The sequence below is a fragment of the Oncorhynchus gorbuscha genome, linkage group LG08 (genome assembly GCF_021184085.1).
Source record: "Oncorhynchus gorbuscha isolate QuinsamMale2020 ecotype Even-year linkage group LG08, OgorEven_v1.0, whole genome shotgun sequence".
Classification (NCBI taxonomy): Eukaryota; Metazoa; Chordata; class Actinopteri; order Salmoniformes; family Salmonidae; genus Oncorhynchus; species Oncorhynchus gorbuscha.
In genome coordinates this window covers 36,131,460-36,158,932 of record NC_060180.1, presented here as the reverse complement: position 1 = coordinate 36,158,932, position 27,473 = coordinate 36,131,460, and the positions used below count along the sequence as shown (strand labels likewise).

Sequence of the window (27,473 nt, the reverse complement as noted above, 5' to 3'; positions counted from 1 at the left end):
TGTGTGTGTGTGTGTGTGTGTGTGTGTGTGTGTGTGTGTGTGTGTGTGTGTGTGTGTGTGTGTGTGTGTGTGTGTGTGTGTGTGTGTGTGTGTGTGTGTGTGTCTGCAGGATCTATCAAAGAGCAAGCTGTGAAAAGGAATTCTCAGAGGTTTCACAGAGGGGTGTCTTCATCCCATACAGCTTGTTTAGACGTAGTAGTAGAGACAGTTTACTACCTTCGTCCCGTCTGTTTCGTCCCTCTGCTGGACCAGTTGGCAGGCAGACTTTACTACGACACGTAACAGTTAGAGGAAGAAGGTCTCTCTCGCTCTCTTTTCCTCTCCCTCCATCCCTCTCTTCCTCTGAGGTGAGGCTAGTGACAGACGTGGTAGCGGAGAGAGGCACGGGGCTCTACTCCCCCCCCCCCTGCCTGAGGAAATGAATTATTGAGAGTGATGAACTGAAAATAACATGAAGGAGGAGAGGAAGAGGGCGATGAAGACTCACCCTCCACTCGCTCTCTTCCTCTCTCGACCGTGGGACTGGGCGATGAGGGGAAAGTTTGCTCAGTGTGTGTGTGTTTTTATGAGAGTGACGGCGTCGTAAAATATTTACCGTAGTCTATCTCACGTGGTGAGAGAGAGGGACTACGCAGCAAACCTCCTCTCCTAATCTCCCCCTCTGTCTCTCTCTATCCCTTTCTCTCTCTATACCTCACTTTCTCTCTCTCTCTTTTCTTTAGCTCACTTGCTTTCCCTGTCAACCGCTCTCCCTTTCCCTCTTGTTTACGCTTTCTCTTCCTGTCTGTGTCGTACACACACACACACACACACACACACACACACACACACACACACACACACACACACACACACACACACACACACACACACACACACACACACACACACACACACACACACACACACACACACACACACACACAGACCCCCCCCACACACACACACACACACAGGCACACAGGCACACACCACACACACAGGCACACACATACACACAGACACCCCCCCCTCAATTTAATCTGTTTTTAGACTGGCTGATAATAGCCTCAGTGGGAATGCATGAAATTAGTCTGTGATCAGCTAAGGTTACCCCTCGGTAAGTGAGTGGGTGTTTTTATGTATCTGTGTGTGTAAGTGTGTTTGTTTTTAATTGCACTTAATTTCCTTCTCTTCACTCCACATGTTATTTCTTTCTCTAACTCACTCGCTCTTTCGCTCTCTTGTTGTGTGTGTGTGTGTGTGTGTGTGTGTGTGTGTGTGTGTGTGTGTGTGTGTGTGTGTGTGTGTGTGTGTGTGTGTGTGTGTGTGTGTGTGTGTGTGTGTGTGTGTGTGTGTGTGTGTGTGTGTGTGTGTTCGCGCTGGTGCCCCTGTCACTGCGAAATAAAATAAATATTTGTGCAGGAGCTCTGGCAAAGGTCAGGGTCAAAGTATGACACCCAATGGGAAATGAGACACACACACACAATTCCATAGATTAACCCTGAAGGTTATCACACACAATTCCATAGATCAACCCTGAAGGCTGTCTGTGTGTGTGTGTGTGTGTAGGTGTGTGTGTGTGTGTTTGTGTGCGTGCGTGCGTGCGCGTGTTCTTACAGGCCTGCATACGTCCGTGTGTGTATGACTGGTGCTGAGCTTCAAAGTTCCCCTTGACCAGTCCCTGTAATTGGACAGCATCCAGGGGACTGAGAGCAAATCAGAGCAGGGATTGGAGTGTGCTCATGTGTTTCACATACTTTTGGATTTGACAGACCGCGTCAGTCTGCATGTGTTACTGCCTCGTGTATGTCGTCAAAAAACTAGACGTCTGCATGTTGGTGTTTGTGTGTATCAGAAAGGCTCAAGTTTGACCTCATGGGTGAAAGGTTAAAGGTCAGCCTGGTTTTATCCATCTGTCTCCCTCAGCTCTGATGAAAGACGATAACAATCTCTTGCTTTAGGAGTCCCTCTGGGTGTCAACAAATGCCAAAACGTTTTCGCACTCGCTTTCTTCCTTTCTTCCTGACACTATTTCGCTTTCAAATTCTCGTTCTTTTATTTTCTGTCTCTCTTACTCTCTCTTTCACACATGCCCACACAGACACACACTTGTTCTGGTCCACTGTGCTGGGCCCGGGGCAGAGGGTGGAGGGAAGAGGGGTGAGAGTGTATTTGGGAGGATTAGACACGGTGGGTTGGTTATTAGGATTCTAACTCCTCAGATTAGGGATTAAAGATTAGGGTGGAGAGCGAGAGGCTCAGGGTGGAGTGACTCATCGTGCTGATGACTCTGTTCCACCCAGACAGAAAGACATATACTTACTTGTCAACCACGCCTCACACACACGTTATGATCTTCTATCTTCATGGGGACCTACAATTGATTTCTATTCAAAAATCCTATTTTCCCATAACCCCTAACCCTGTAAACCATAACCATAACCCTTAACCATATCCCTAACCTTAACCCAAACGCTAAACCTATCCCATAACCCTAAACATAACACTAACCCTTACCATATCCCCAACCTTAACCCTAAACCTAACTCCTAACCCTAAACCCTAACCACGAGCCCCTTACCCTAATTCTAACCCTAACCCGAATCGTAAACCTAAGCCCTAAACTTAAAATAGCCTTTGTCCTCATGGGGACGTGGGAAATGTCCCCACAGGGGAGAATGTTTCTTGTTTTACTACCCTTAAGTGGAATTTGGGGAATTTCAGGTCCCCAAAAGGATAAAATAAACAATGACCCAACACACACAGACACTCACACCCACAAGCACATACATAGACAAATAGTAGTAGAAGTGGGAATGCAATTTATTGTGATTTTGGTGGAAATCTTCTTTTTTTTTTACCCCCTTTTCTCCCCAATTTCGTGGTATCCAATTGTTATAGTAGCTACTATCCTGTCTCATCGCTACAACTCCCATACGGGCTCGGGAGAGACGCAGGTTGAAAGCCATGCGTCTTCCGATACACAACCCAACCAAGCCGCACTGCTTCTTAACACAGCGCGCATCCAACCTGGAAGCCAGCCGCACCAATGTGTTGAAGGAAACACCGTGTACCTGGCCACCATGGTTAGCGCACACTGCGCCCGGCCCACCACAGGAGTCGCTGGTGCGCGATGAGACTAGGACACCCCTACCGACCAAGCCCTCCATAACTCGGACGACGCTAGGCCAATTGTGCGTCGCCCCACGGACCTCCCGGTCGCGGCCGGTTACGGCAGAGCCTGGGCGCGAACCAAGGGACTCTGATGGCACAGCTGGCGCTGCAGTACAGCGCCCTTAACCACTGCACCACCCGGGAGGCCCCTTGGTGGAATTCTTGCTACGTCATGTACTCTGTATGTCTGTACTGCATAATAGCCTGTCCCATGTCTGTACTGCATTACAACCTGTCCTATGTCGGTACTGCATAAAATAACCTGTCCTATGTCTGTACTGCACAATAACCTGTCCCATGTCTGTACTGCATAATAACTTGTCCTATGTCGGTACTGCATAAAACCTGTCCCATGTCTGTACTGCATAATAACCTGTCCTATGTCTGTACTGCACAATAACCTGTCCCATGTCTGTACTGCATAATAACCTGTCCTATGTCGGCACTGCATAATAGCCTGTCCCATGTCTGTACTGCATAATAACCTGTCCTATGTCGGCACTGCACAATAACCTGTCCCATGTCTGTACTGCATAATAACCTGTCCTATGTCGGTAATGCATAATAGCCTGTCCCATGTCTGTACTGCATAATAACCTGTCCTATGTCTGTACTGCACAATAACCTGTCCCATGTCTGTACTGCATAATAACCTGTCCTATGTCGGCACTGCACAATAACCTGTCCCATGTCTGTACTGCATAATAACCTGTCCTATGTCGGTAATGCATAATAGCCTGTCCCATGTCTGTACTGCACAACAACCTGTCCCATGTCTGTACTGCATAATAACCTGTCCTATGTCGGTAATGCATAATAGCCTGTCCCATGTCTGTACTGCACAATAACCTGTCCCATGTCTGTACTGCATAACAACCTGTCCTATGTCGGTAATGCATAATAGCCTGTCCCATGTCTGTACTGCATAATAACCTGTCCTATGTCGGCACTGCATAATAACCTGTCCTATGTCTGTACTGCATAATAACCTGTCCCATGTCTTTACTGCACATTAACCTGGCCTATGTCTGTACTGCACAACAACCTGTCCTATGTCTGTACTGCACAATAACCTGTCCTATGTCGCTGCTGCATTATAACCTGGCCTATGTAGGTACTGCGTAAATACCTGGCCTATGATTGTACTGCGTAGTAAACTGGCCTATGTCTGTACTGCATAATAACTGTCCTAAGACAGAGTTGTTTATCCAACGACCAGAGTGCATGTTTACCCTCTGAAGATTTGTTTCAGACACACACACACACACACTTTTAGACCTGTCGAATCCGATCTTGTCAGATTTCTCCACTGACGCTTGATGTATCAATTTTTAAATGGGTAAGCCTGAACAGGTCCCTGGATAGCCCACACATGGGTTTAACACACAGACAATGACATGCACACACACACACACACACACACGCACGCACGCACGCATGCTCGCACGCACGCACGCACGCACGCACGCACGCACGCACACACACACACACACACACACACACACACACACACACACACACACACACACACAGTGACACACACACACACAGTGACACACACAAACACACACAGTGACACACACAAACACACACAGTGACACACACACACAGTGACACACACAAACACACACAGTGACACACACACATTGCTATCTAATTCGAGGGAGCTGCGCGGTATTTAAAGGGGGACAGGAAAGGGGCTCCATCTTGAAAGTGTGTTGCCATGGTGACCATTATGGTGCTCATCTCCCCTGGGCCAGAGAGCTTTTTTTTTACACAACTTCTCTTCATGGAGCGCAACACACACACGCCTGGCATGCACACACACTCAACACAATGCACAAACTCACATATACGAACACACAAACTCGCATCGAAGAGAAACGGAAGCATAGAAAATGAAGGGAAGGAGGGGTAGAAACATATTAGAGGCTGAGAGACGTGAAGCCCCTTGAGGCCGTGCCGTAGTTCTGACGGCCGATTCGGTGGAAATCTGTCCGCTGTCCACTGGGTGCAGATGGGTGGCGTTATTGTTGTGTTGTTTTCTGATGGCCTCCGTGAGAGAGCAGCCTCTCTGAATCCAACATGATTGGGGTTCAGCGTGGTGTGATGATGTGGGGTCAGACTGGCCAACCTACAAAGGCCAAGTTTATAATGCAGTTCATAAACACACGGCTGTTGTTGTCTGGCACTGGTTAGTCAACCCAGATACCCTAACTACCATTACACTAGAGTCTGTCAGCTTACTCGTAGTGAATATTCTCTCAATATTTTACACTCTCCTTATTTCTTTGTTTCGCTCTCTCTCTCTCTCTCTCTCTCTCTCTCTCTCTCTCTCTCTCTCTCTCTCTCTCTCTCTCTCTCATTCATTTTTTTAAAAACATTTTATTTCAATTTTATTTCACCTTTATTTAACCAGGTAGGCCAGTTGAGAACACCTTTATTTAACCACGTAGGCCAGTTGAGAACACCTTTATTTAACCAGGTAGGCCAGTTGAGAACACCTTTATTTAACCACGTAGGCCAGTTGAGAACACCTTTATTTAACCACGTAGGCCAGTTGAGAACACATTTATTTAACCATGTAGGCCAGTTGAGAACACCTTTATTTAACCACGTAGGCCAGTTGAGAACACCTTTATTTAACCAGGTAGGCCAGTTGAGAACACCTTTATTTAACCACGTAGGCCAGTTGAGAACACCTTTATTTAACCAGGTAGGCCAGTTGAGAACATCTTTATTTAACCATGTAGGCCAGTTGAGAACACCTTTATTTAACCACGTAGGCCAGTTGAGAACACCTTTATTTAACCACGTAGGCCAGTTGAGAACACCTTTATTTAACCAGGTAGGCCAGTTGAGAACACCTTTATTTAACCACGTAGGCCAGTTGAGAACACCTTTATTTAACCAGGTAGGCCAGTTGAGAACACCTTTATTTAACCACGTAGGCCAGTTGAGAACACCTTTATTTAACCACGTAGGTCAGTTGAGAACACCTTTATTTAACCAGGTAGGCCAGTTGAGAACACCTTTATTTAACCAGGTAGGCCAGTTGAGAACACCTTTATTTAACCAGGTAGGCCAGTTGAGAACACCTTTATTTAACCACGTAGGCCAGTTGAGAACACCTTTATTTAACCACGTAGGCCAGTTGAGAACACCTTTATTTAACCAGGTAGGCCAGTTGAGAACACCTTTATTTAACCACATAGGCCAGTTGAGAACACCTTTATTTAACCAGGTAGGCCAGTTGAGAACACCTTTATTTAACCACGTAGGCCAGTTGAGAACACCTTTATTTAACCACGTAGGCCAGTTGAGAACACCTTTATTTAACCACGTCGGCCAGTTGAGAACACCTTTATTTAACCACGTCGGCCAGCTGAGAACACCTTTATTTAACCACGTAGGCCAGTTGAGAACACCTTTATTTAACCACGTAGGCCAGTTGAGAACACCTTTATTTAACCACGTAGGCCAGTTGAGAACACCTTTATTTAACCACGTAGGCCAGTTGAGAAAACCTTTATTTAACCACGTAGGCCAGTTGAGAACACCTTTATTTAACCACGTAGGCCAGTTGAGAACACCTTTATTTAACCATGTAGGCCAGTTGAGAACACCTTTATTTAACCACGTAGGCCAGTTGAGAACACCTTTATTTAACCAAGTAGGCCAGTTGAGAACATCTTTATTTAACAAATCAAATCAAATCAAATTTATTTATATAGCCCTTCGTACATCAGCTGATATCTCAAAGTGCTGTACAGAAACCCAGCCTAAAACCCCAAACAGCAAACAATGCAGGTGTAAAAGCACGGTGGCTAGGAAAAACTCCCTAGAAAGGCCAAAACCTAGGAAGAAACCTAGAGAGGAACCGGGCTATGTGGGGTGGCCAGTCCTCTTCTGGCTGTGCCGGGTAGAGATTATAACAGAACATGACCAAGATGTTCAAATGTTCATAAATGACCAGCATGGTCAAATAATAATAAGGCAGAACAGTTGAAACTGGAGCAGCAGCACAGTCAGGTGGACTGGGGACAGCAAGGAGCCATCATGTCAGGTAGTCCAGGTAGTTAACCACATAGGCCAGTTGAGAACACATTTATTTAACCAGGTAGGCCAGTTGAGAACACCTTTATTTAACCATGTAGGCCAGTTGAGAACAAGTTCTCATTTACAACTGTGACCTGACCAAGATAAAGCAAAGCAGTGTGACACAAACAACAACACAGAGTTACACATGGAGTAAACAAACATACAGTCAATAACACAATAGAAAACGTCTATATACAGTGTGTGCAAATGTCGTAAGGAGGTAAAGCAATAAATAGGCCAATAGTAGTGAAGTAATTACAATTTAGCAAGTTAACACTGGAGTGATAGATGTGCAGATGATGATGTGCAAGTAGAAATACTGGTGTGCAAAAGAGCAAAAAAGTAAATAAAACAATATGGGGATGAGGTAGGCAGTTGGATGGGCTATTTACAGATGGGCTGTGTACAGCTGCAGCGATCGGTAAGCTGCTCGGATAGCTGATGCTTAAAGTTAGTGAGGGAGATATAAGTCTCCAACTTCAGCCATTTTTTTTTTATTGCAAATCGTTCCAGTCACTGGCAATTTAAGGGCTTTGTTAGCAACGGGAACATATATTTAAATTGCCAAAGCAAGTGGAATAGATATCAAACAAAAGTGAAATGAACAATTTAAAAAATAGCAGTTAACATTACACTCATAAAAGTTCCAAAATAATACAGACATTTCACACACACACACACACACACACACACACACACACACACACACACACACACACACACACACACACACACACACACACACACACACACACACACACACACACACACACACACACACACACACACACACACACACACACACACACACACACACACACACACACACACACACACACACACACACACACACACACACACACACACACACACACACACACACACCAGGCAGTCGGTAGTATTCAGAGGTTGCTGTTTGATGTGACCTTTCCTCCGAGCCACAGGAGAAGACTGCTCTCGTCTGGATCTCTGAATGATTCACTGTGGGATCGATTACCTGCCTTAAAGTGGCATGACAACGGGTCTGTTTTCCGGTGGAATGGTAAGCTTACGGTTAGCGGTTGACATCACAGGTGTGGCCAGAAGAAAAGTGTTGCATCTCCTTAAGAACACACACACACACAGGGTGCGTAATTGTCTTTATTAGCTGTAGTATATCATATCAAACTATCGATCGTCACGGACACAGACTCCAGTCGCTGTATGAATATTTAATAAGACGAGCCTCTTACAGATACTGGATCTGAGACACACACAGATCTGAGATGAATCGCCTCTTTAGCATTACCCCGTACACACTAATCACACCCACGCTGTGCATGTATCAACCCACTCACCTGACCTCAGTTTCCCATACGGAGAGAAACAGACAGGCCTACATTTCAAGTTCAAAAAGCAAAAACTTATTGTAGTTCCAGGAGAATCAAACTTGTGTCTCTGTTTTTAGATCCTCAGGAGCTGCTGTGAGTGTGTCTCTGGCTTATCCACCTGTACCTTGCCCGTATTTTAGGCAAATCATTAATCATAGGGGAGCAAAGTCTACTGGCACAATCCTCAATGGACACTGTGTGTGTGTGTGTGTCTGTCTGTGTGTGTGTGCCAGAGAGAGAAAAAATTCTCTAGGGTCCTTTGCTCTCCTTCCTCCCATGTCAGCTCTCGGCTCCCATGGCTAGGTGTGTGTGTGTGTCTTCTGTCAGCGGTTGGCGAGGCTGCGGAGCAGCATGGAAAAGCGGCTTTTCTCCTGGGATCTTTTCTTTCCGGAGAGTTCTGCTTCTGGAACAGGGACATAAAGGACCTCGAAGTTGCAGACAGACAGACAGACAGACAGACAGACAGACAGACAGACAGACAGACAGACAGACAGACAGACAGACAGACAGACAGACAGACAGACAGACAGACAGACAGACAGACAGACAGACAGACAGACAGACAGACAGACAGACAGACAGACAGACAGACAGACAGACAGACAGACAGACAGACAGGGGGCCTCGCGCCAAGCCGGGCGTCCTTACAGCTGCCTGATCAAAACCTACTAAGGCTGTGTAGACTGAAACTACTGTCCTCTGCACTGATGTGTGTGTTTGTGTGTGTGTGTGTGTGGGGTTGTGTGTGTCTGGGCTTTATACTTGCCAGAGCAGAATGGGCCAAGGTCCCTTCTCTGCTCCCCTCTTCGCTGATACACGGAAAAATACACACACACACAGTGCTAACGTCCATGGGGGATTGTGCTAGGGGACTTAGCTCCTCTATGATTAATGATTTGCCTAAATATGGCTGATTTTCCTAAATACAGGTGGAGAAGTCAGAGAGACCAAAGAGTGGAACGACTAAGTTAAAGAAGATGAGTGATTTACGAAATATACAAAATGAGTAGTATTTTTAGGCCCTTTTATTAAACAATTTAGTTTAGCACATGGTGTCCTATCTATTCTTTTTTTGTCCACTTTATCCCCTCTATTTCTATTCTTCTGTAAATTTCTCCTGCTCTCTCTAGTTCTTCTGTCTTTTCTCCTGCTCTCTCTAGTTCTTCTGTCTTTTCTCCTGCTCTCTCTAGTTCTTCTGTCTTTTCTCCTGCTCTCTCTAGTTCTTCTGTCTTTTGTCCTGCTCTCTCTAGTTCTTCTGTCTTTTGTCCTGCTCTCTCTAGTTCTTCTGTCTTTTCCCCTGCTCTCTCTAGTTCTTCTGTCTTTTGTCCTGCTCTGTCTAGTTCTTCTGTCTTTTCTCCTGCTCTCTCTAGTTCTTCTGTCTTTTCTCCTGCTCTCTCTAGTTCTTCTGTCTTTTCCCCTGCTCTCTCTAGTTCTTCTGTCTTTTCTCCTGCTCTCTCTAGTTCTTCTGTCTTTTCCCCTGCTCTCTCTAGTTCGTCTGTCTTTTCTCCTGCTCTCTCTAGTTCTTCTGTCTTTTCTCCTGCTCTCTCTAGTTCTTCTGTCTTTTCCCCTGCTCTCTCTAGTTCTTCTGTCTTTTCTCCTGCTCTCTCTAGTTCTCCTGTCTTTTCCCCTGCTCTCTCTAGTTCTTCTGTCTTTTGTCCTGCTCTCTCTAGTTCTTCTGTCTTTTCCCCTGCTCTCTCTAGTTCTTCTCTCTTTTCTCCTGCTCTCTCTAGTTCTTCTGTCTTTTCTCCTGCTCTCTAGTTCTTCTGTCTTTTCTCCTGCTCTCTCTAATTCTTCTGTCTTTTCTCCTGCTCTCTCTAGTTCTTCTGTCTTTCCCCCTGCTCTCTCTAGTTCTCCTGTCTTTTCCCCTGCTCTCTCTAGTTCTTCTGTCTTTTCTCCTGCTCTCTCTAGTTCTTCTGTCTTTTCTCCTGCTCTCTCTAGTTCTTCTGTCTTTTTTCCTGCTCTCTCTAATTCTTCTGTCTTTTCTCCTGCTCTCTCTAGTTCTTCTGTCTTTCCCCCTGCTCTCTCTAGTTCTCCTGTCTTTTCCCCTGCTCTCTCTAGTTCTTCTGTCTTTTCTCCTGCTCTCTCTAGTTCTTCTGTCTTTTCTCCTGCTCTCTCTAGTTATTCTGTCTTTTCTCTTGCTCTCTCTAGTTCTTCTGTCTTTTCTCCTGCTCTCTCTAGTTCTTCTGTCTTTTCTCCTGCTCTCTCTAGTTCTTCTGTATTTTCTCCTACTCTCTCTAGTTCTTCTGTCTTTTCTCCTGCTCTCTCTAGTTCTTCTGTCTTTTCCCCTGCTCTCTCTAGTTCTTCTGTCTTTTCCCCTGCTCTCTCTAGTTCTTCTGTCTTTTCCCCGGCTCTCTCTAGTTCTTCTGTCTTTTCTCCTGCTCTCTCTAGTTCTTCTGTCTTTTCTCCTGCTCTCTAGTTCTTCTGTCTTTTTTCCTGCTCTCTCTAATTCTTCTGTCTTTTCTCCTGCTCTCTCTAGTTCTTCTGTCTTTCCCCCTGCTCTCTCTAGTTCTCCTGTCTTTTCCCCTGCTCTCTCTAGTTCTTCTGTCTTTTCTCCTGCTCTCTCTAGTTCTTCTGTCTTTTATCCTGCTCTCTCTAGTTCTTCTGTCTTTTTTCCTGCTCTCTCTAATTCTTCTGTCTTTTCTCCTGCTCTCTCTAGTTCTTCTGTCTTTCCCCCTGCTCTCTCTAGTTCTCCTGTCTTTTCCCCTGCTCTCTCTAGTTCTTCTGTCTTTTCTCCTACTCTCTCTAGTTCTTCTGTCTTTTCTCCTGCTCTCTCTAGTTCTTCTGTCTTTTCTCCTGCTCTCTCTAGTTCTTCTGTCTTTTCTCCTGCTCTCTCTAGTTCTTCTGTCTTTTCTCTTGCTCTCTCTAGTTCTCCTGTCTTTTCCCCTGCTCTCACTAGTTCTTCTGTCTTTTATCCTGCTCTCTCTAGTTCTTCTGTCTTTTATCCTGCTCTCTCTAGTTCTTCTGTCTTTTATCCTGCTCTCTCTAGTTCTTCTGTCTTTTATCCTGCTCTCTCTAGTTCTCCTGTCTTTCCCCCTGCTCTCTCTAGTTCTTCTGTCTTTTATCCTGCTCTCTCTAGTTCTTCTGTCTTTTATCCTGCTCTCTCTAGTTCTTCTGTCTTTTATCCTGCTCTCTCTAGTTCTTCTGTCTTTTATCCTGCTCTCTCTAGTTCTTCTGTCTTTTCTCCTGCTCTCTCTAGTTCTTCTGTCTTTTCTCCTGCTCTCTCTAGTTCTTCTGTCTTTTATCTCCTGCTCTCTCTAGTTCTTCTGTCTTTTCTCCTGCTCTCTCTAGTTCTTCTGTCTTTTATCCTGCTCTCTCTAGTTCTTCTGTCTTTTTCTTCTGTCTTTTATCCTGCTCTCTCTAGTTCTTCTGTCTTTTCCCTGCTTCTGTCTCTCTAGTTCTTCTGTCTTTTCCCCTGCTCTCTCTAGTTCTTCTGTCTTTTCTCCTGCTCTCTCTAGTTCTTCTGTCTTTTCTCCTGCTCTCTCTAGTTCTTCTGTCTTTTCTCCTGCTCTCTCTAGTTCTTCTGTCTTTTCTCCTGCTCTCTCTAGTTCTTCTGTCTTTTCTCCTGCTCTCTCTAGTTCTTCTGTCTTTTCTCCTGCTCTCTCTAGTTCTTCTGTCTTTTCTCCTGCTCTCTCTAGTTCTTCTGTCTTTTCTCTTGCTCTCTCTAGTTCTTCTGTCTTTTCTCCTGCTCTCTCTAGGTCTTCTGTCTTTTCTCCTGCTCTCTCTGTCAGGACCCGGTTACAAACCCGGGTCTCCGGAGTGAGAAACAGTCACTTAACCAACTGAGCCACGAATAGTCGGCAGAACCCAGAAGATGAGGCAGACACAGCAGTACTTCAACACTGTATTTAATGAAGTAAAAAAGTGAAGTCCTTCAGGAAAACATGTAACTCCACAACCTCAAAAGGAATTCCACAAAAACAAAGGTAATCCTCCAAGACAAAAAGGAAAATCCACAAGGTGGTAGGTATAGCATAAAAAGCCTCAAAAGATACTCAAAAATAAATAAACAAGAACAAAAAACAGAATTCCACAAGAGAGTCCACCGGGATCAACAAGAGTACACAGAATACTAGGGCTGGGTGCTAACATACAAACACAGAGCAAATAACTGAGGAAAACTAAGGGTTTAAATACAATCAGGGGAAACGAGGCACAGGTGCAAATAATAATGGGGATCAAGGGAAAACAAAAGGTCAAAAAGCACAATGGGGGCATCTAGTGACCAAAAACCGGAACAACCCTGGCCAAATCCTGACAGAATCCCCCCCCTAGGAACGGCTCCTGACGTTCCTACCAGCTCTCTCGGGGTGGAGGGCCCTGAACTGACGAATGAGGTCAGGGTCCAGTATGTCTTTGGCAGGAACCCAGGAGCGCTCCTCGGGACCGTAGCCTTCCCAGTCCACCAGATACTGCCAGGACCGCTGCACCCGGCGGGAATCCAGTATCCGATGGACGGTATAAGCCGGCTGGCCTCCAATGACACGAGGTGGAGGGAGAGGTCTGTCTGCCGGGACAAGGGGAGAAAAAACAACATGTTTTAATAAGGAAATGTGAAACGTGGGATTAATCTTAAGGGATCTGGGTAAGTGTAGGCGATAAGAAACTGGGTTAACTCTCCTGGCAACCTTAAAGGGACCGATGTATTTTTGGGACAGCTTGCGAGACTCCACCCGTAGTGGTAAGTCTCTTGTGGAGAGCCAGACTCTCTGGCCGGGGCGCAGGTTAGGCCCGGGACAGCGACGTCTGTTGGCTTGTTGTTGGTACCTCTGTGAGGAACGCATAAGATTAAGACGGGTCTTCCTCCACATAAGCCGACAGCGTCTGACGAACTTCAAGGCTGAAGGCACTCTGACTTCTGCCTCCTGGTCCGGGAACAATGGAGGGGCTTAGCCAAACTGACACTCGTGCGGGGACATACCAGTGGAGGAGGAGCGCAAGGTGTTGTGCGCGTATTCGGCCCAAACAATGAAGGACGACCATGTGGACGGGTTGTTACGAGTCATACATCGGAGGGTGGTTTCCAGCTCTTGATTCATCCTCTCTATTTGGCCATTGGACTCCGGATGGTACCCTGAAGATAGACTGGCAGAAGCCCCCATGAGTTGGCAAAAGGCCTTCCAAAACCTTGAGGCGAACTGGGGACCTCTGTCAGAAACCATATCTTGAGGAATGCCGAAGACTCGGAACACATGATTAATTACCAACTCAGCCGTTTCCTTGGCAGAAGGTAACTTAGTCAGAGGGACGAACCTGGCCGCCTTTGAAAACCTGTCGATTATGACTAGGACAGTAGTATTGCCATGGGATGGAGGAAGGCCAGTAATAAAGTCCAACGAGATATGGGACCAGGGTCTGTGGGGAACAGGTAAAGGGTGAAGGAGTCCTTGAGGGCGGAGGTGAGAAGATTTGCCCTGGCAGCACACGGGGCAGGCATTGACGAAAGTGGCAACGTCTTCTCTTATGGTAGGCCACCAGAACTTACGCTGGATGAACTCCAAGGTGCGACCTACGCCCGGGTGACAGGTGAGGCGAGAGGAGTGCCCCCACAGAAGGACCTGAGTCCTCACTGCCTTGGGGACAAACAACCGATTGGCAGGACCTCCTTTCGGGTCCGGTTCGATAGCTTGAGCTCGTCTCACGGTATCCTCAACTTGCCACGAGATCGGAGCCACGATCTTAGCAGCAGGAAGGACAGGCATGTCCGTGTCATCTCGAATGGCAGGAGCGTAGACTCGGGACAGGGCATCCGGTTTGAGATTCTTCGACCCGGGCCGATAGGTGAGGATAAACTGGAATCGATTGAAGAAAAGAGACCATCTAGCTTGTCTAGAGTTCAACCGCTTCGCCTGCTGGATATACTCCAGATTTTTGTGGTCCGTAAGCACTTGAAACGGGTGAGAAGCCCCCTCGAGCCAGTGTCTCCATTCCTTCAATGCCATCTTAACCGCTAGGAGTTCACGATCCCCCACATCGTAGTTCCTCTCAGCTGGGGTAAGCCGGTGTGAGAAGAAAGCGCACGGATGAAGCTTCTTGTCTTCACCCCTCTGAGACAGGACAGCTCCAACACCAACCTCTGAGGCGTCTACCTCCACCACAAACGGTTCATCCGTAGTCGGTAGTATCAGGATGGGAGCAGAGAGGACGAGCTGCCTGAGTCCTTGGAAGGCCGTCTCAGCTTCTCTTCCCCACAAAAACCTTGCATTGCCACCCTTGGTTAAAGCTGAGAGAGGGGCTGCCACCAAGCTGAAGTTCTTGATTAACTTGTGGTAAAAGTTAGTGAAGCCCAGGAAATGCTGAACTTCCTTAACGGATTTGGGGGTGGGCCAATCCGCTACCGCCCCTACCTTCCTGGGGTCCATTTGGACTCGACCGGGTTCCACTACAAATCCCAGGAATTGTACTCGGGATGAATGGAATTCACATTTTTCCAGCTTAACGTACAGATGGCTGTCTAGGAGGCGTTTGAGTACTTGTCTGACATGCTTTGTGTGTTCTTGAAGAGAGCTCGAAAAGATGAGGATGTCATCCAAGTAAACGAACACAAATATGTTAAGCATATCCCTAAGCACATCGTTTATGAGCGCTTGGAACACCGCTGGGGCGTTGGTCAGGCCGAAGGGCATCACCAAGTATTCATAGTGACCAGTAGGCGTGTTGAAAGCGGTCTTCCACTCGTCACCAGGTCTGATCCGCACAAGATGGTATGCGTTCCGCAGGTCAAGCTTAGTGAAAACAACTGCTTCCTGGAGCAGCTCGAAGGCTGTGGCCATAAGGAAAACAAAAGGTCAAAAAGCACAATGGGGGCATCTAGTGACCAAAAACCGGAACAACCCTGGCCAAATCCTGACACTCTCTAGTTCGTCTGTCTTTTCTTCTGCTCTCTCCTTTCCTCTCGCCTGTTTTATTTAGCTGGTTAATGTGTATTTTTTGGATATTGTGGCATTTAGGCCATTTCTTGGTATATGTGTGTGTGATTGTATATTACTATGTAATACACTACCTTTCAAAAGTTTTAGGACACCTACTCATTCAAGGGTTTTTCTTAATTTTTTACTATTTTCTACATTGCAGAATAATATTGAAGACATCAAAACGATGAAATAACACACATGGAATCGTGTAGTAACCCAAAAGTGTTAAACAAATCAACACATATTTTATATTTGGGATTCTTCAAAGTAGTCACCCTTTGACTTGATGACAGCTTTGCACACTCTTGGCCACTACTAAAGGCACCAATAATAAGAAGAGACTTCCTTGGGCCAAGAAACACAAGCAATGGACATTAGTCCGGTGGAAATCTGTCCTTTGGTCTAGAGGTCAAATGTGAGATTTTTGGTTCCAACCGCCGTGTCTTTGTGAGATGCGGTGTGGGTGAACGGATGATCTCCTTGTGTATTTCCCACCATAAAGCATGGAGGAAAAGGGGTTATGGTGTGGGGGTTATTTGCTGGTGTCACTGTGATTTATTTAGAATTCAAGGCACACTTAACCAGCATGGCTACCACAGCTTTCTGCAGTGATACGCCATCCCATTGTTTGGGCTTAGTGGGACTATAAGTTGTTTTTCAACAGGACAATGACCCAACACACCTCTAGGCAGTGTATTTTACCAAGAAGGAGGGCGATGGAGTGCTGCATCAGATGACCTGGCCTCCACAATCTGCTAACCTCAACCCAATTGAGATGGTTTGGGATGAGTCGGACCGCAGAGTGAAGGAAAAGCAGCCAACAAGTGCTCAGCATATGTGGGAACTCCTGTTGGAAATGCATTCCAGGTGAAGCTGGTTGAGAGAATGCCAAGAGTGGGCAAATTGTCATCATGGCAAAGGGTGGCTATTTGAAGAATCTCAAATAGAAAATATATTTAGACTTGTTGTAACCCAAAAAGTGTTACTACATGATTCCATATGGGTTATTTCATAGTTTTGATGTCGTCACTATTTTTTGACAATGTAGAAAATAGTAAAAAAATAAAGGAAAACCCTTGAATGATAAAACGTTTGACCGGTAGTGTGTGCGGTGTGTGTGCCTTTTTTCTGTGTGCGTTGAGAGGCATATGTAGCTCAGTTCCTAGAATTCCCAGAGCTGCAGGTCACTCTGGTGTGTGTGTGTTGGACTGTGTGTGTGTGACAAGGGTCATTTATGGCAGTGCCGAGGCGAACAACGCGTTGCTTGATTAAATCCATGACCTTCAGCACCGGCACACGCAATCCACACACACTCCGCATTCTTAACACACACACACTCGGCACACGTAATCAGCACCCAAAGGAATCTGTCATGGCATTGATCCATCTGCACACACACACACACACACACACACACACACACACACACACACACACACACACACACACACACACACACACACACACACACACACACACACACACACACACACACACACACACACACACACACACACACACACACACACACACACACACATCATATATGGAATTGCGCTTCCAAACACCCTCAATCTCCTGACAGTGGAAAGGGCCATTTACCCTCAGAGGAGTATAATCACCAAATGTACAATGCATTCAGTAGTGGCACATTTGAACCCAGTGTTATACCTTTCCAGGTTGTAGACATCACAGAAACATAGAAATAAAAGTCATTCTTTCCAGTAGAACTGTGGTGTTCTCATTTTGTAGCCTTGTGTTTTCCAGTTCCCCACTGCTGTCCTACCTTGTCGACCTGGTGTAGTGGCACATTTATTACCTTCTGTTCTCTCCTCTCTCCCCAGCGTGCAGACCGGGCTCCTACAAGGCCTCAGCGACTGACGCCTACTGCACAAAATGTCCGCCACATAGCTCCTCCCACCTGGAGAGAGCCTCCGAGTGTGTGTGTGAGAAAGGCTTCCACCGCGCGGAGACGGACCCGCGCTCCATGGCCTGCACACGTGAGCGGCACACACACACACGCACGCCAAAACATGCACAGACACTCACCGAGACACACTTGCAGACGAGCACAAGCACCAAACATCCACACACCTACTGTTTATTGGCATCCTCATTGTCATTGCCGCTTCTTTGACAGTAATGCCTTTTGTAAAAGCCTTTGATCACAGACAGCTCTCTAGATACATATCACTGCTCTTCGAGATCACTTTAATTGTCTGTCTGAGCTTACGGGGATCGTATTAGATGACACTGACACCATGACTCAATGATACTCTATGATACTCCCGACACGAGCTGATACTAGAGGTTCTGTCTGTCTGAATCCACCGGAGGTACCGGCAGGATGGGCACCGACCACCAACCACATCCTGACGCATCTCCCACACAGAGAGAGAGAGAGAGAGAGAGAGAGACGAGCTAGATAGATAGAAAGAGAGAGAGAGAGAGAGAGAGAGAGAGAGAGAGAGAGAGAGAGAGAGAGAGAGAGAGAGAGAGGATGGGGAGAGACATACACACACGTGTGGGAAGGAGTGAAACCCATTAGGAGGTTATGGTAGATCAAACGTATTAATCGTTGCAGCAGGTGTGATGTGACAGGGGATATGAGCTGGAAATGAGCAACAGCTCTCACAGATGTGTCACCTCGCCACACACACACACACACACACACACACACACACACACACACACACACACACACACACACACACACACACACACACACACACACACACACACACACACACACACACACACACACACACACACACACACACACACACACACACACACACACACACACACACACACACACACACACACACACACACACACAGGTACACATCTCTGTCGCCTACTCAATCTTCTCCTGTTCTATCTGTCTCTTTCTTTTACACGCTCTCTCTGCCTCTTATTTTTTTGTCTCTCGTCTCTCTCTCTCCGTCTCCCACTTTAAGGAGGTGATGAGGAGAGGAGCTTTTGGGGGTGGTTGAAAGGTGGGGAGAGGTGTTAGAAAGAGTTGGAAAAGGACTGAAATAGGGATGAGAGAGAAGGGTGGAAATGACCATTTGGGAGAGATGAGAAGAAGAACAGGGAGGAAAATACAGGGAGAGAGGAGAAGATGTGAGGGAGGAGGGAGCGGGGCGAGAGAGGAGAAGATGTGAGGGAGGAGGGAGAGGGGCGAGAGAGGAGAAGATGTGAGGGAGATACAGGGAGAGAGGAGAAGATGTGAGGGAGGAGGGAGAGGGGCGAGAGAGGAGAAGATGTGAGGGAGGAGGGAGAGGGGCGAGAGAGGAGAAGATGTGAGGGAGGAGGGAGAGGGCGATACAGAAGATGTGAGGGAGGAGGGAGAGGGCGAGAGAGGAGAAGATGTGAGGGAGATACAGGGAGAGAGGAGAAGATGTGAGGGAGGAGGGAGAGGGGCGAGAGAGGAGAAGATGTGAGGGAGAGGGAGAGGGGGCGAGAGAGGAGAAGATGTGAGGGAGGGGAGGGAGAGATGGAGGGAGATACAGGGAGAGGAGAAGATGTGAGGGATACAGGGAGAGGGAGAAGATGTGAGGGAGGGGGAGAGGGCGAGAGGAGAGATGTGAGGGAAGATGGGAGGGAGATACAGGGAGAGAGGAGAAGATGTGAGGGAGATAGAGGGAGAGAGGAGAAGATGTGAGGGAGGGAGAGGGAGAGAGGAGAAGATGTGAGGGAGGAGGGAGAGGGGCGAGAGAGGAAGATGTGAGGGAGGAGGGAGAGGGGCGAGAGAGGAGAAGATGTGAGGGAGATACAGGGAGAGAGGAGAAGATGTGAGGGAGGAGGGAGAGGGGCGAGAGAGGAGAAGATGTGAGGGAGGAGGGAGAGGGGCGAGAGAGGAGAAGATGTGAGGGAGATAGGGAGAGAGGAGAAGATGTGAGAAGATGGGAGGGGAGGATGGAGGGAGGAGGGAGAGGGGCGAGAGAGGAGAAGATGTGAGGGAGGAGGGGAGAGGGCGAGAGAGGAGAAGATGTGAGGGAGATACAGGGAGAGAGGAGAAGATGTGAGGGAGGAGGGAGAGGGGCGAGAGAGGAGAAGATGTGAGGGAGGAGGGAGAGGGCGAGAGAGGAGAAGATGTGAGGGAGATACAGGGAGAGAGGAGAAGATGTGAGGGATTAGGGAGAGGGGCGAGAGAGGAGAAGATGTGAGGGAGGAGGGAGAGGGGCGAGAGAGGAGAAGATGTGAGGGAGGAGGGAGAGGGCGATACAGAAGATGTGAGGGAGGAGGGAGATGGCGAGAGAGGAGAAGATGTGAGGGAGGAGGGAGAGGGCGAGAGAGGAGAAGATGTGAGGGAGGAGGGAGAGGGGCGAGAGAGGAGAAGATGTGAGGGAGGAAGATACAGGGAGAGAGGAGAAGATGTGAGGGAGGAGAGAGAGCGCGAGAGAGGGGCAGACATCAGGCTCCCTGTCACACATCATCCGCTGTCACCAGATTTACGGTAGACAGCCCCTATTACCCCCTGCCCTCCTCTCCCTGGCCCCCACCTGCTGCCCTTTACAGAGGCCTGCCACTGGGCAGCATGATCAGGAAAGGCCCAGGCTTTAGAGGCCCCCTGGGCCTCACTAGTCATCCTGCTGCTGATGAGATGTCATCAGTCCAGACACTGGAGCCTGAACCACCATTCATCATTGCAGCACTGAAATGATCCCATCATACACACAGTGACAGACTCACACACACTCACCGTCTCTCCCCTCTCTCCTCCCAGGTCCCCCTTCGTCTCCAGAGAACACCATCTCCACGGTCAATGAGACATGTGTCACACTAGAATGGAGTCCCCCACGTGACACGGGAGGTCGAGGTGACATCACCTACAGCCTCCGCTGCAGGAAGTGCTCTGGGGACGACATGAAGTGTGCGCCCTGTGGCAGCGGAGTCCATTTTGTGCCGAGGCAGTTTGGTCTCTCTGTGGCTATGGTGATGGTCACTGACCTGCAGCCACACAGCAACTACAGCTTCACCATAGAGAGCCTGAATGGAGTGTCTGATCTGAGTCCCACACCCAGGGGAGCTGTGATAGTTAATGTCACCACCAGCCAGACAGGTAGGAACACACGCGGACAAATACGCGGACAAACACGCGGACAAACACGCGGACAAACACGCGGACAAACACGCGGACAAACACGCGGACAAACACGCGGACAAACACGCGGACAAACACGCGGACAAACACGCGGACAAACACGCGGACAAACACGCGGACAAACACGCGGACAAACACTCGGACAAACACGTGGACAAACGCGCGGACAAACGCTCGGACAGACGCGCGGACAAACGCGCGGACAAACACACGGACAAACACGAGGACAAACACGAGGACAAACACGCGGACAAACACGCGGACAAACACGCGGACAAACACGCGGACAAACACTCGGACAAACACGCGGACAAACACGCGGACAAACACGCGGACAAACACGCGGACAAACACGCGGACAAACACGCGGACAAACACGCGGACAAACACGCGGACAAACACAAGGACAAACACGAGGACAAACACGAGGACAAACACGAGGACAAACACATGGACAAACACATGGACAAACACGCGGACAAACACGAGGACAAACACGAGGACAAACACGAGGACAAACAGACCGACAAACACGCGGACAAACACGCGGACAAACACGCGGACAAACACGCGGACAAACACGCGGACAAACACGAGGACAAACACATGGACAAACACATGGACAAACACGCGGACAAACACGCGGACAAACACGAGGACAAACACGCGGACAAACACGCGGACAAACACGCGGATATACACACGGACAAACACGAGGACAAACAGGCGGACAAACACGCGGACAAACACGCTGACAAACACGCGGACAAACACGCGGACAAACACGCGGACAAACACTCGGACAAACACGTGGACAAACGCGCGGACAAACACGCTGGACAAACACGCGGACAAACACGCGGACAAACACGCGGACAAACACGCGACAAACACGACAAACACGCTGGACAAACACGCGGACAAACACGCGGACAAACACGCGGACAAACACGGGACAAACACGGACAAACACGAGGACAAACACATGGACAAACACATGGACAAACACGCGGACAAACACGAGGACAAACACGAGGACAAACACGAGGACAAACAGATGGACAAACACGCGGACAAACACGCGGACAAACACGCGGACAAACACGCGGACAAACACGAGGACAAACACGCGGACAAACACGCGGACAAACATGAGGACAAACACATGGACAAACACATGGACAAACACATGGACAAACACGCGGACAAACACGCGGACAAACACGAGGACAAACACGCGGACAAACACGCGGACAAACACGCGGACAGGACAAACACAAGGACAAACACGGAGGACAAACACGTGACAAACACGAGGCAGTTTGGACAAACACTGGACAAACGCGCTATGGTGATGGTCAAACTGACAAACTGCAGGACAAACAGCAAACACTTCAAACACGCGGACAAACACGCTGACAAACACGCGGACAAACACGCTGGACAAACACGCGGACAAACACGCGGACAAACACGCGACAACACGCGGACAAACACGCGGACAAACACGCGGACAAACACGCTGACAAACACGCGGACAAACACGCACAAACACGCCAAACACGCCGACAAACACGCACAAACAAACACGGACAAACACGCGGACAAACACGCGGACAAACACGAGGACAAACACGCGGACAAACACGACAAACACGCGGACAAACACGGACAAACACGAGGACAAACACGAGGACAAACAGATGGACAAACACGCGGATGGACAAACACGCGGACAAACACGCGGACAAACCCAAACACGGGGAGCTGTGACAAACACGTTACATGTCACACACCAGCCAGACAAACACGGTAGGAAAACACACGGACAAACACATGGACAAACACGCGGACAAACACGCTGGACAAACACGCTGGACAAACACGCTGACAAACACGCGGACAAACACGCGGACAAACACGCAAACACGGGACAAACACGACAAACACGCAAACACGGACAACAAACACGCTGACAAACACGCGACAAAACACGCGGACACGAGGACAAACAAACACGGACAAACACACAAGGACAAACACGCGGACAAACACGCGACAAACACGCGGACAAACACGCGGACAAACACGCGGACAAACACGCAAACACGGACAAACACGCGGACAAACACGCTGACAAACACGCGGACAAACAAAAACACGCGTGGACAAACACGCGGACAAACACGAGGACAAACACGCAAACACATGGACAAACACGCGGACAAACACGAGGACAAACACGAACAAACACGCAAACAGGACAAACACGCGGACGCGACAAACACGCGGACAAACACGCGGACAAACACGCGGACAAACACGCAAACACATGGACAAACACGGACAAACACATGACAAACACGCGGACAAACACGCGGACAAACACGGGACAAACACGCGGACAAACACGAGGACAAACACGACAAACAAACAAACGCTCGGACAGACGGACAAACGCGGACAAACACAAACACGCGGACAAACACGAGGACAAACACGCGGACAAACACGCGGACAAACACACTATCGTTTCAGTGTATTGGCAGTCAATGTCTGCTCAGTAATGATGTCTGGACTGATGTCTAACTAACACACACACACACACACGTAATATGAGAGATTGGATATGCCTAGACCTAATCAGATTTGAAAGGACACACAGACACACACTCTCTTCACTGTGTCCCAAACCCTTCACCCAGGACTTTGCATCTGCTGAAGACTGTCAATTAGGACACACTCACATGTGCTGATTGGATCTGGACACACACAGTACATGGAGTGTGTGTGTGTCTAGGACAGGTTGAGGGGGCCGTGGAGTGTGATGGTGAGTAATGGGGTCCGTGTAGGGGATGTGTCAGAGAGGGCCGAGGAGAGAGGTTGTTAACCTTGTTTACAGTCCTACGTGTCTCCCGCACTGTCACACACCCTGCTCCTCTCAACATGTCACCCACACACACTTCTACCTGTGCCCCCCGAGCACTCTGACACTCCCTCTGACACACACACACAAAGTCAGTAATTTCACACATGTACATATAGCTGAGTTCTGCACACTGCAAAGAACTTTCATTATAGCACAGTGGTAATCAATCTATCTCTCTCTCGCTTTCTCTCGCTTTCTCTCACTCTTTCTCCCTCCCTCTCTCTCTCTCTCTCTATCCCTCCCGTGCTGTCTCTCGCCGCTGTCGCTCTCTTTCTCCCCCACTCCCCTGCTGTCTCTCGCTCTCACCCACTACCTCCGCCTTTCCCCCTCCCTCTCTCTCTCTCTCTATCCCTCCCGTGCTGTCTCTCGCCGCTGTCGCTCTCTTTCTCCCCCACTCCCCTGCTGTCTCTCGCTCTCACCCACTACCTCCGCCTTTCTCCCCCACTCCCCTGCTGTCTCTCGCTCTCACCCACTACCTCCGCCTTTCTCCCCCACTCCCCTGCTGTCTCTCGCTCTCACCCACTACCTCCGCCTTTCTCCCCAATCCCCTGCTGTCTCTCGCTCTCACCCACTACCTCCGCCTTTCTCCCCCACTCCCCTGTTGTCTCTCGCTCTCACCCACTACCTCCGCCTTTCTCCCCCACTCCCCTGCTGTCTCTCGCTCTCACCCACTACCTCCGCCTTTCTCCCCCACTCCCCTGCTGTCTCTCGCTCTCACACACTACCTCCGCCTTTCTCCCCCACTCCCCTGCTGTCTCTCGCTCTCACCCACTACCTCCGCCTTTCTCCCCCACTCCCTTGCTGTCTCTCGCTCTCACCCACTACCTCCGCCTTTCTCCCCCACTCCCCTGCTGTCTCTCGCTCTCACCCACTACCTCCGCCTTTCACCCTCCCCCGCTGTCTCGCTCCTTTTCTCCCTGTACCCTCTTCCCCCCCCCCCCCACCCCCAAATTCCACTCTACCCCCTTTCCTCCATCTATTTCCCTCCCCCTGTAGTGAGTGTGGTCCTGAAGGAGAGGAGGAGCAAGGACAGTATCACTCTGGCGTGGCAGGGCCCCGACAGACCCAACGGAGCCATAGTGGAGTATGAAGTCATTTACTATGAGAAGGTCAGTCACACCTCCCTTTCTCTCTCTCTCTTCTCTTGTCCTCTCTTCTCCTCCTCCTAATGTCTTGTTTTAGACCTGGAAATGTATCTGACGAGTACAGGAGTGCGCTTGATTTAGCTCACCCGGCACATCGGCCAGGCAGAGGTAGCACCCTAGGACCAATGGAACGGCTCCCGAAAGGGAAGTGGATGTCTATGGTGCACCTGGCGAGCTAAATCAAGGGCAGCTTAGACTGTAGCTCGACACCTCTCTGCCACAGGGCTGTGTGTGTGTGTGTTGATATACTGTGTGGTGGTGTTGAATCACCCTCAAGGCTTTAATAAATTGTTTATCATAACAGTAGTAAAAACAGCAAACACACAACCTTCCTCTCCCTCACACGCATCCTAGCTAGCGCTCTAACCAAGCACACTAACGCCCAACAGCCTCTGAAAAATCCTTGTGAAAGACACAAGGCCATTGAATACAGATGAAAACAGGAGTGTGACGAGTATGAGAGAAGACAGAAGAAGAGCCGGAGGTGTGTGTGTGTGTGTGTGTGTGTGTGTGTGTGTGTGTGTGTGTGTGTGTGTGTGTGTGTGTGTGTGTGTGTGTGTGTGTGTGTGTGTGTGTGTGTGTGTGTGTGTGTGTGTGTGTGTGTGTGTGTGTGTGTGTGTGTGTGTGTGTGTGTGTGTGTGTGTGTGTGTGTGTGTGTGTGTGTGTGAATGTGTTTGCAGGGATCAAGGGTAATATTCCACAGTAACAGTGCTAATCCGTGTAGTGGAGCGTCTCTCATTAGAGAAGGTATCAGAGGCTCTGCAGGGAGTCTGCTCACTGACACACATGCGCGCACACACACTTTATTTACATGCATGTTTCTCTCTCTCTTTCTCTCCCTCTCTCTCTCTGTGTCTCTACCATGCTCCCTCTCTCTCTCTCTCTGTGTCTTCACCATCCTCCCTCTATCTCTCTCTGTGTCTCCACCATCCTCTCTCTCTCTCTCTCTCTGTGTCTCCACCATCCTCTCTCTCTCTCTCTCTCTCTCTCTCTCTCTCTCTCTCTCTCTCTCTCTCTCTCTCTCTCTCTCTCTCTGTGTCTCCACCATCCTCTCTCTCTCTCTCTCTCTCTCTCTCTCTCTCTCTCTCTCTCTCTCTCTCTCTCTCTCTCTCTCTCTCTCTCTCTCTCTCTCTCTCTGTGTCTCCACCATCCTCCCTCTATCTCTCTCTGTGTCTCCACCATCCTCTCTCTCTCTCTCTCTCTCTCTCTCTCTCTCTCTCTCTCTCTCTCTCTCTCTCTCTCTCTCTCTCTCTCTCTCTCTCTCTCTCTCTCTCTGTGTCCATCCTCCCTCTATCTCTCTGTGTCTTCACCATCCTCCCTCTATCTCTCTCTGTATCTTCACCATCCTCCCCCTATCTCTCTCTGTGTCTCCACCATCCTCCCTCTATCTCTCTCTGTGTCTTCACCATCCTCCCTCTATCTCTCTCTGTGTCTTCACCATCCTCCCTCTATCTCTCTCTGTGTCTTCACCATCCTCCCTCTATCTCTCTCGGTGTCTTCACCATCCTCCCTCTATCTCTCTCTGTGTCTTCACCATCCTCCCTCTATCTCTCTCTGTGTCTTCACCATCCTCCCTCTATCTCTCTCTGTGTCTTCACCATCCTCCCTCTATCTCTCTCGGTGTCTTCACCATCCTCCCTCTATCTCTCTCTGTGTCTCCACCATCCTCCCTCTATCTCTCTCTGTGTCTCCACCATCCTCTCTCTCTCTGTGTGTCTCCACCATCCTCCCTCTATCTCTCTCTGTGTCTCCACCATCCTCCCTCTATCTCTCTCTGTGTCTTCACCATCCTCCCTCTATCTCTCTCTGTGTCTTCACCATCCTCCCTCTATCTCTCTCTGTGTCTTCACCATCCTCCCTCTATCTCTCTCTGTGTCTCCACCATCCTCCCTCTATCTCTCTCTGTGTCTCCACCATCCTCTCTCTCTCTCTGTGTGTGTCTCCACCATCCTCTCTCTCTCTCTCTCTCTGTCTGTCTGTGTCTCCACCATTCTCTCTCTCTCTCTCTCTCTCTAACATTAGAACCAGAGAGAGCAGAACTACACAGTCCTAAAGACCAGGTCCAATGTGATGACCGTAGATGGTCTGAAGCCTGGTACTACATATGTGTTCCGTGTCCGAGCTAGAATGGAAGGGGGATACGGCAACTACGGAGGAGAGATAGAACTGGAGACCAGCCACGAAGGTAGTTAAAGATCCCTCTCTGTCTCTTCCTCTGTCTCTGTCTCCACGTACCCTCTGTTGGCGGCTCGGGGCCTCGTTTTCTCTTACCTCTGCTTTGTTTTCACCTCTCTCTCTGTCTGTCCTCTTTGTCTCCTTCAGGTCTGTCTCACTCCTTCCTTGTTCTCCTCTTTTTTCATTGTCATATTGCGAGAAAGGAAGTGACATTCCATCTCATACGACTCTCTAAGATTCCACTAGGGCTGTGATGATTCTGGAATTTGGGGTAACAATGAATGATCTTGCAAATGACCATGGTTGTTAAATTGTCATTTTTGTGGAAAAATGTCTTGAGCTCGTAATGCATCATAATGAACACAACACAGATTTGGTGACAAACTCCCGTCTCAAAAACAAATGATTTTGACCTCTTGGAACTTTGGGAATCGAAGCTTCCCCTCCCGACTGTGCTGTTCTGCATGTGAAATAATTACCAATACTTTTCATATAAAAATATTAAACTGCTATTTTTGTTGTTTATTTTTTATTGAACCTTTTGTTTAACTAGGCAAGTCAGTTAACAAATTCTTG

The 27,473-nt window shown here is 48.6% G+C and overlaps 1 protein-coding gene across 2 annotated transcripts in view; it reads left to right on the top strand.

The window, feature by feature from the left end:
- The window catches only part of epha4b (eph receptor A4b), a 197,148-nt gene that overhangs the window by 50,187 nt on the left and 119,488 nt on the right, over window positions 1-27,473 (top strand). For both annotated transcript variants that reach the window (XM_046359281.1, XM_046359280.1), the window contains exons 6-9: window positions 17,383-17,538; window positions 20,271-20,606; window positions 24,574-24,686; window positions 26,745-26,907. In XM_046359281.1, coding sequence (XP_046215237.1) covers window positions 17,383-17,538; window positions 20,271-20,606; window positions 24,574-24,686; window positions 26,745-26,907 — 768 coding nt within the window. The remainder of the gene's footprint in view (window positions 1-17,382; window positions 17,539-20,270; window positions 20,607-24,573; window positions 24,687-26,744; window positions 26,908-27,473) is intronic.